The sequence below is a fragment of the Dendroctonus ponderosae genome, unplaced genomic scaffold (genome assembly GCF_020466585.1).
Source record: "Dendroctonus ponderosae isolate FM_Combo_2020 unplaced genomic scaffold, Dpon_F_20191213v2 Dpon_F_20191213_3, whole genome shotgun sequence".
Taxonomy (NCBI): Eukaryota; Metazoa; Arthropoda; class Insecta; order Coleoptera; family Curculionidae; genus Dendroctonus; species Dendroctonus ponderosae.
Window position 1 is genome coordinate 15,719,044 of NW_026018508.1, and position 8,643 is coordinate 15,727,686.

The 8,643-nt window shown below is 39.2% G+C and overlaps 4 protein-coding genes across 8 annotated transcripts in view; 2 read left to right on the forward strand and 2 right to left on the reverse strand.

Annotated features, from left to right (window-relative positions):
* The window catches only part of LOC109538643 (putative Polycomb group protein ASXL3), a 9,201-nt gene extending 6,542 nt beyond the window's left edge, over positions 1-2,659 (forward strand). For all 4 annotated transcript variants that reach the window (XM_019905988.2, XM_019905990.2, XM_019905989.2 and 1 more), the window contains exon 6: positions 344-2,659. In XM_019905988.2, the coding sequence (XP_019761547.2) occupies positions 344-883 (540 nt within the window). In that variant the 3' untranslated portion in view covers positions 884-2,659. The remainder of the gene's footprint in view (positions 1-343) is intronic.
* Positions 2,596-3,671, reverse strand: LOC109538644 (phosphatidylinositol N-acetylglucosaminyltransferase subunit C). The gene has a single exon (XM_019905992.2). The coding sequence runs from the start codon at positions 3,570-3,572 to the stop codon at positions 2,676-2,678; it is 897 nt and encodes a 298-aa protein (XP_019761551.2). The 5' UTR covers positions 3,573-3,671; the 3' UTR covers positions 2,596-2,675.
* Positions 3,672-3,896: 225 nt separating this feature from the next.
* Positions 3,897-6,599, forward strand: LOC109538705 (nibrin). Of its 2 annotated transcripts, XM_019906073.2 has the most exons (8): positions 3,897-4,048; positions 4,107-4,222; positions 4,313-4,449; positions 4,529-4,944; positions 4,998-5,478; positions 5,539-5,641; positions 5,693-6,223; positions 6,402-6,599. In XM_019906073.2, exons 1-8 carry the CDS (start codon positions 4,018-4,020, stop codon positions 6,576-6,578), a joined length of 1,992 nt encoding a protein of 663 aa, XP_019761632.2. In that variant the 5' UTR covers positions 3,897-4,017; the 3' UTR covers positions 6,579-6,599. The 2 variants fall into 2 exon arrangements, with proteins under 2 accessions (XP_019761632.2, XP_048521243.1); XM_048665286.1 differs by lacking the exon at positions 3,897-4,048 and having other exon boundaries at positions 4,055-4,222; positions 4,292-4,449.
* On the reverse strand, positions 6,600-8,199 carry LOC125504009. Its single transcript, XM_048665288.1, has 3 exons — positions 7,919-8,199; positions 7,692-7,856; positions 6,600-6,963 (listed from the first exon to the last, which is right to left on the reverse strand). The coding sequence occupies exons 1-3, from the start codon at positions 8,013-8,015 to the stop codon at positions 6,752-6,754; spliced, it is 474 nt and encodes a 157-aa protein (XP_048521245.1). The 5' UTR covers positions 8,016-8,199; the 3' UTR covers positions 6,600-6,751.
* Positions 8,200-8,643: the final 444 nt, after the last annotated feature.

An 8,643-nucleotide genomic window follows, 5' to 3' on the forward strand; every position in this document is an offset into this window, starting at 1 on the left:
GAATCTTATCCCTGCTGATGGTATGGTATATAATAGGGATCAACAAAAACTGGCATATGAAAACCATTCACAATTAATGGATAGATGGAACACCATCAAATCAACATCACTGGCGCCACTAAATCCATGCATGTGTAAACTTACTATAAGCTTCAGCTCTTTTCAGCTCTCTTGATCTCAACCGCGATTAGTTTCTTGCTTTTGATCCTTTGATGTTCTAAGCGCCGTTTCTCCTGTTCTTCCTATGTAACATTCCAAACTTCTTCAGTTGCTCTTCCTTTGTCTTTAATCATCCCTCACGGTTGATCCACTGGCATTTATGAAAAATCCATGTTATTTTCAGATTGTTGATGGTCAAAACCAAGTGGGAGCAGTCGGGCAGTACATACTGGTGCAGCGCACTGGTGTAGTCGATCAACACAACGTGCCGCGCTCCTCTTCAGCGCCGCCCGCTCAACAGCCCACCATAGGCAATGCGATAAACACTGTGGGAATGTCGCAGCTGATCACTGGCAGAGGACGGCCTGCTAGTGTTGAAGCCGATCATCCAACCATTCAGCAAAATCAACCGAACGACTTTGTCGTCCAGTGTCCGAATCCCGGGACGCAGGCGGTAACGAGGCGGCAGCGGTTGCCGCCAGGCGTAGTGTACGGCGATGTAAGTATAGAGAGTCACATGAACAATTACACCATCATTGGTGAGAATGTGATCGCCGATCATCCGGCGACGGTGATGCAAAGCCAGATGGTGATGCAGCAGCCGAAGAACGATTCGTGCGCCTGCAGCCTGAAGGCGATGGTCGTGTGTAAAAAATGCGGCGCCTTCTGCCACGACGACTGCATAGGGCCCAACAAACTATGTCGGACTTGCTTTATCAGGTAGGTTAGAAATTAGCAGGTTTTGTTTGTTGTTCAGCAGTCTTTCTAGATTTATTGTTACATATTTCCAATATAGTCTATTTTTTCGTATAGGCCCTAGCGGTGGCTGAATCAAATATGTATACTCATATTTTATAACACGTTTTTTCATTCTACATTATTATCTGAATATGTGCTTTCTAAGCATTCTATTCGGAAGATTTTTATAATTTACATTTCAACTGTTTTTAAGTCAAAAGCTTGATCGTTCCACTAATGCGACTGAATTAGCCATTTTCTGTGAACATCGCCAATCGAACCACCCTAGTGGAACATCAAAACATAATTTTATCAGACTCCCAATTCCAACCAGTAATTTCTATTAATATTTACAGTTAAATAAAAGAAACATTTATTAGCCGCTTACTGGGTTAGTAAAGCGCTCAATTAAAAAAAAACTCCTATTCAATTTCAATTCAGTTCCATTAAAGTATCCAGTTTCTCAGAAATAGATGCGAATCAGATCTGGTTTAAGTAAAGTAGTTCGAAACCATGTAGCATGTAGGTTGTAAATAGGTAGCATGTCGATAAAGCCCACCAACAAACAAAACCTTGAACGCTGTGGTATAATAATAATATTAATATATTTTAAGCAACTTGTAAGACTTGGTTTAGTGATTTCGATAGGTTTACATGCTAGGTAGGATTATCAGACCTTAGAAACAGTTACATTAAGGGTAAGAACGAAACGCGCACCTGGCTAATTAAATAAAACTGTATAATGAGAAACACGGATAACCTGCATCTTTTTCCGGGCAATAATTTTAAAACCCCACATACGGTGGACGATTTAGGCTTAGATACGACTGGCGAAAAAGGTGCTGGCTACTAGGGAGGGACTTAAACTTAATACTGACTTTACATGATAAGCAATTAAATAGTTGAGGAAACGTGATAAGGCCATTTACTAAACCTTATTCAGTCTGTACCGGCGGTATGAGTGCGTTGTAAAAAGGTTAAAGTTTAGATTTATCAGAAATTTGCATAATATATTTATTTATAATCGGAGCTGGACAGAACGTGGATAATTGCGGCCTGGAAAAGTGATAGATGTGTTAGGAAAATCCTGTTTAAAACGGATTGGACTAGGCTTCTCGAGATTGCTCAGTATTATTTATAAGATATTCAGGTCTTTTGGGCTCAATTACCGCCTATAGTGGATGTTTGCATGGTTGTGTCCAGTTCTGAATTTACTCAGTCTAGTTGGATAACGATTGTAACACAATACACTAAATCCATACGAGGAAATTGCTGAACTCTTGATTGTTATCATAGTTTTATGCAAACTGGTTGGTGGATAGTTGTTCTTTAAGCTTTAAAAGACTATAAACCTAGTCCAAGCCACCGTTTCAGCTAAGGCGAATAACAAACACATCCAACATGAATTCCATCCTTTTGCGGGATGCGTTGTTTTACATTTTTTAGCTACTTGGGTTTCATAGAGGTCTTCCAAGCCTGGCGAAATTCAATTACATGTTTTGACATTTAATTGAGGATTTTAGTGCAATAATGCCAACGTCTCGATCACTGTTTTGCGCAAAACACCATTTAGCTTTGCTTTTTAGATATTTCTTTTAACTTTTAGATTAAGGTGTGTATAATTATTTTTCATAAATCTCAATAGTTTTTAAGGTTTTCTGTACAGTTTTTTTTACTATTTAGGTTATTTAATGTTCATTTTTATGTTTGTACATAAACAGCGATATTCTGCATTTATTTAAGAAATACACTATAAATGTGATATACTGTGTTGTCATTTAGAACCTTATATTATCCACGTCTTTCACCACGGCCTCATCCCAGGGCCCATAAATATTGTCTTTGTGCTTTTGGTATTTTACAAACAAGACTGGACAGATGAGGTTTATCAGAAAAACCGCTGATAGAAAAAGTACTGCACCTACACTAGATATGAGTAGTAAAAAATGCAAATCTATCAAAAACAGAATGGCAGTTATGATGGGGTGATGGTTGAAAAGGTTTCGCAGAATGGGAGAGAGTGCGAACAGTTGAGTGGCCAGTGCCAGCAAAACAAAGGCTTCCGAAGCTGAAGCCAGCCTTGAGGCCAGGCAAATTGAGGCAAATATTGCCGCACTCAAGGAGACACTCTTAGACACTATGGCTGCAGGTACTCCGTAATCAAAAAACACTAAATGCACTATAAACATCAGAAAGGCCATAGTATGGATAGTGTCCGTGCTTATGGTGTCTGTTAGAGTGTGTAGCACTGGCGAAAATAGCTGACCGAAAGCGATAAAAGTCAACACTGTTCTTACATCATGCCCAAGACTGTGTTTTTTGCGATCTATCGTGAAGTCTTGTGGGGTCTTAACCAAGCGAATACATCTGTAGAACACGAAGCACACAAACCCAGTGAAAGTCATACCATAGAGCAACACCCAGGACTCTATCCATCGGCTTACCATGTACATGTAAACCACAGCGAAGAAGACAACCGTGCAAAATTCCTGCAGCACCAAATTGGCGCCCAAACAGGCCTCAAGGAAACTCACTTCATGGAAATCGATGTTCTTTTTGAGGTCTTTGAGGAAAATGTTGTGGTCAGTGTAATTGTCTGGGTAGGCCTGCTTTTCATACAAGATTTTCCTCCATGGCTTTTTCTTGGGTCCCCCAGGAGGGACTCCTTGGGGCATTTTCACTCACGTAACACTTGTATTTCACAATGTCAGTAAACAATTAAACACAGATCACAGATCACAGACGTTACTCTGTGATCTGTGAATTGAAAATGTTGGGTTATTTTTAGGTCCGATCTATAGAGAGGAAGAAAATTTTGAAAACCTCTACATAGGTCGTGACTGGATTAATTAATTAATTTTTATTAATGTGTTTGTCTCCAAAGCTTATTAGTTAGTCGTATTGAAAGACATTCTATTAAAACTATTTATATTTTGGCTTTTGCCCACACAAAGATTTGAAAGATAATTATTAATATTTTTTGCTAAAGAGAAGATTGTTAATTCAAAATCAATCAAGTCAAAACATAACCTAGTATTGCCAATGATTGTCGTATTGATAAACAAATGAAATTATAGTTTTTCACTAAACTGTGTTTAAACCGAGTTAAACCGTAAAAAAATGATCTTTCTGCTTGAACACCTTGAAGGTGGTAAGTGAATAACGTAAACAAATATCGGGGAAATTCCACCGCCCCTCACATGTTCCAGGAGACTCCATAACGTTGCCAGAAGAAAAAGATTACGTGTTGGGAAGGAAAAACTGCGATATTTTGATTCTGAATGACCAGTCCATTAGCAGGGAGCACGCAAGACTTCGAGTGAAGGTAATTCCAGCACCACCACCAAATTTAATCTTTAAACTTCGAACAATTTCGTTACACTGTGAATCGAAGACAACTTAGGGTATTTTTTAGGATGGATCGGTGACCCTGGAAGACAGCAAATCAAGGTACCAGACTCTATACAACGGCTCCAAGTTGGAACCGTTTGTGCCAGTCAATTTGAAACATATGGATTTAATCCACTTTGGGATTCTCCAAAGCAAATTCCGGTAGGCCAAAAAAACTCACACATGAGGGCTATGTGAGGCCACATGAGGGATATAACTATAATATCACCTTAATCTCTAGTTTCGAGTGCCCCACGTTTATTGTATCAGCAAGCGGGCTAAGCACGGATACGAAAACAATTCTAAAGCAACATCTGAAAGTCTGCAACAGCAAGTACATGGACAAATGGTCCTCGGTCTGCACCCATTTAGTAGTGGAAAAGCTCACGCTTACTGTCAAGGTTCTGCATGCGTTGGTGCAAGGAAAACCGATAGTGACTCTTGATTATTGGGCTGATTACGCAAAGGCAATTAAAAACAGCAGACCGGCGCCCGATTTGTCTAAATATCGAAAGCCGCCCGTGGCTGAGCATCTGTTTAGTTCCGACTTTGAGTGTACATACGACGAAAGGCGGAAAAGTTTGTTTGAGAACAAAATGTTTGTCTTTTTAAAGGCGAGCACTAAGAAGCAGCTTGAGGACGTTATTAAAAGCTGTGGCAAGTTTGGTAATGTATATTCTAGCCAAACTAGTTTAAATGCGGTTTTTCAGGTGGAAGTTGCTTCTCGTGGGACGAAGAGCCAAAAACTGTTTCAGACATTAGCACGAGTCCGTTGGAACATTTGTTGATTAAATCTGATAATGATGAAGACGGCGATGAGTCGTTCCAGGTTTTAGTAAAAAGCATGGCTAAGCAGAAGAAGCGAATGATCCCCGTCAACGAAATCGCTCTAGCCATTGTGTCGTGCTCTTGCGACGTAAATTGCAACCCCAGCTTCAATAAAGCAGCCCAGGTGTTTGCTGTTCCCGATGACAAAACGCAACTGGGAAACGTGCTAGTTGGGGAAACTCAAACACAACCGGCATTTTCCAAGAGTTTGGCTGTTGAAACGGAGAAAGCCATACCTGAAAGCCTTCCACCAGATCATTGGGTTAGGAAAGTGGATGCTCAGCCAAAACCGCTCAAAAGGCTTAACGGAAAGGAAATAGAGAGCCCACTATGCAAAAAACCGAAGCTGGACAATAACACCAGGTAAACAGCGCTAGAGCCGCGAATTATGTTTTTTACTGTGTGTTTTGTTTGATATTCTAGCAAACCAACGAAGTGGATATCTTTGGACCAATCCATCAATCTTCCAAAACGACAGGAAAACACATCAGAAGCTAGCAGAATAATGGCAAATAGCACTTTGCAGGTAACTATTCCTTGCAACTTCATTGCAGCTGATTATTGACAACATTTCCAGAGCCAAAAGCGGAAAGCTTCAGACGACGCTGAGAAGTGTTTGAAAATCAACCCATTTACTAACATGTCGACGCCGGCGTCTAAAAAGAGCAAAACTGGATCGGCCAACCCGTTCGCCCTTTTCAAACCCATCAGCAAACCAACCAGACCAGAAACTGCACGGAAATCGAGCAATCCCTTTGCCAGTATTATGAGCACAAATCGTCCCACTCCAACGGTTAAAATGGAAGAAATTGAGATTGAAAATTCACCTCCACCAGAATCACGGCTCGAATCGACTAGAAACATATCTGTGCATTCGGCCATTTCCATTAAGCAACTTTCGGTCAACTTTAGATGGATTTCTAAGAGCTTACCAAGCGTTCATTCGGTCAAAGCCAACACGGATGATGATCCGGAGTTGCTCGAAATTTCCAAAGCTCTTAGGGATTGCATCCAAGTGACGACATTCTCAGTCCATGAAAGACCGACGCCACCGATTAATAAAACGCAAAATTCTGTCGGGGAACGGAATTTTAAGAAGTTTAAAAAGGTAGGTCGAAGTGAAGACTTGAAGCTGAAAAGCAATTTCAATTTGGTTCAAAACGAATAAAGATTCTCCATTTTGATCGTTTGGCGGTTTTGTAGATTCAAGCTTAAAAACTCCGCAGTCATTTCGGGAGGAAGACCATTTCAGGAAACTTCTTTCAACCTGTTTTCCTCTATTGCAGGTAAAACCATTAAGGCCTCAAGTTACCGTCATCAGTTATCACCAGCTGGAACGTGTGGGCCCTGGGGATATTTCCAAAATCTCTCTGAACGAAAATTTCTCAGACGATGAACCCGAACCCATCCGTTCCCGGAAGTTTCCTAATGTTAAACCCGTGGGAAAACGGTTTATTTTATAGATTATATTTATAACCAACAAATTGTTTTTCACTTTTATTCAACTTTAAGATAGTTTTTGTTAGATTGTCCTTTATCTCATCATCTATTCAATGCAACTCTTAGTACCTATTTATTTGCAACATGGCTAATAAATTTCCTCTAAGTTAATATTCAGTGCGGTAAAAATTATTTGCTAGTTATCACCCCTATCCGGGGAAATTGGTTCAAAATCGAATTTTTGCTGGCGACTACAAGCCTTGAATTCCAGCAGCTGGCTACAGACTTTCATTTTTGCGCTTATCGTACTTATCATTTTACTGATGTCCAATATAACGTTAAATATCTGCTTTTCTTGCTCCCTGTTGAAGCTGAACTCTAAAGGGTTTTGATGGTAACCGCACGCTCCTGTAAAATTTGCAATTTGCTTTCATATGGAGCTCAACGTGTGTATTTTTCATAGCGGGTTATTGGTTTCTATTTCATATTTGGGAAAATTTAGAGGAATGGAAGGCTTTACAGATGGGAGCATGCAGTTTTTTCTCTTTTACAAAACATTTAAAAACATTGAAAAAAATCGTCAAATTTCCAAGAAGTATTCAAATGATTTGAAAGGTTTTTTTTCAATTCTTTTTTCAACTTTCTTGTTGACAACGTCGTCCCAAAACCTCCAAAAACTCACCAGTTTCAAATTAAAACCAATCCAAAAATGTTTAACTGACTAGAAACGGTCTGGGCTAAACCAAAGCTATAGAATGATCGAAAAAAACGACAAAAAATACGCTTTAGAGATCAGATTTTCAGATACGCATCCTGGACAAATTTCGAGAAAATATTAATAATGAACGCGTAATTAAAATGGGCAGAAATACAGTCCAAATAAAAAATAAAAATTTTTAACAATAAAAAAAATTCTTAAAAGTGGTGTCACTTATTCGCAACTGTTCGGTGTTACACGCAACTGTTCGGTCCATCGTTATATCAACGAATCGATTTGAAGCAATTTTTGCCAGCAAATGTTAAAATTTGATTTTTGTATTTTGTATTTGTACTCAAATTCAAAAATCTCTCACAAAGCGTCTTTTGTGTAAAACCCCGCCGAATAAATAAATGGCAACATGCGCTTGTTTACTTACCCTCCGTGTCTTGCAAGGCGTCCCAAAACTGCAGACCTTTGATAATGCCGGCAAAAACAACCATTTCCTTTTGATCCAGAGCATAAAACGCGATATAGTTTAGCAAAATCTGCTGGCGAGAGGTCAGCAAGGCCCATTGGCAGAACAATTTCTGCATCAGTGGACCTGCGAGTGATTGGGAAGTCTTTTGCTGCAAACTGGTTGGTTTCTGCGCTTTATTTACTTACATTTATGCGTAATGTACGCAATGCAATGGAAAACTTCCTGTTTGAATGTGTCGCCAAAGTTTAAATCGCTCTGGACTTCTTTATGTTCAAGACTCATATTTTCGAGTCTCACTGACAGAGTTGTCAGGATTTCAAATTCAACTTGACTTTCCCCCAAAAAAATGACAACTGACGGTTTCAACCGAAGCTAACTGCCTTGATGACTAACTGCCTGTGACGGTTGGAAAGAGATGAAATCGCCATCTCTTTCCAGCAAGGGTATTTTTATTCGAATTAAACTAAAAGTCGCATTTTTAGATTAGAAGCGATGATCATAAAGAATCTCTTTTTTATTCGAATGAATCTAAAAGTGCCATTTTTCGATCAAAAGCGATGATAAAAAAGAAGCACTTTTCTTTACTGTTCATTTGTTTTACTTTTACGCACGGCCCTTTACGCACATGTGCGCAAAAGTAAATCTGACAAATTGGACGTGCCACTCTCATAATATTTTGAAGTATTTTCATTAAAATGTAACTGACAGGCTTTTTTAATGAATTACGCAGCTTTATAGAGAACTATTGATCATAATTAAAAATTTACTCACAATTTGTAAATTTTAACTTTGTTACAAGTTCAGTCTCAAAGTCGTTCAAATGGTCTATTTTTAGCACTCGCCGATGTTGCCACAAGCAAAACACGATTTTTTGTAAAGATCGCAAACTTTATGCAAAATATGCATGTTA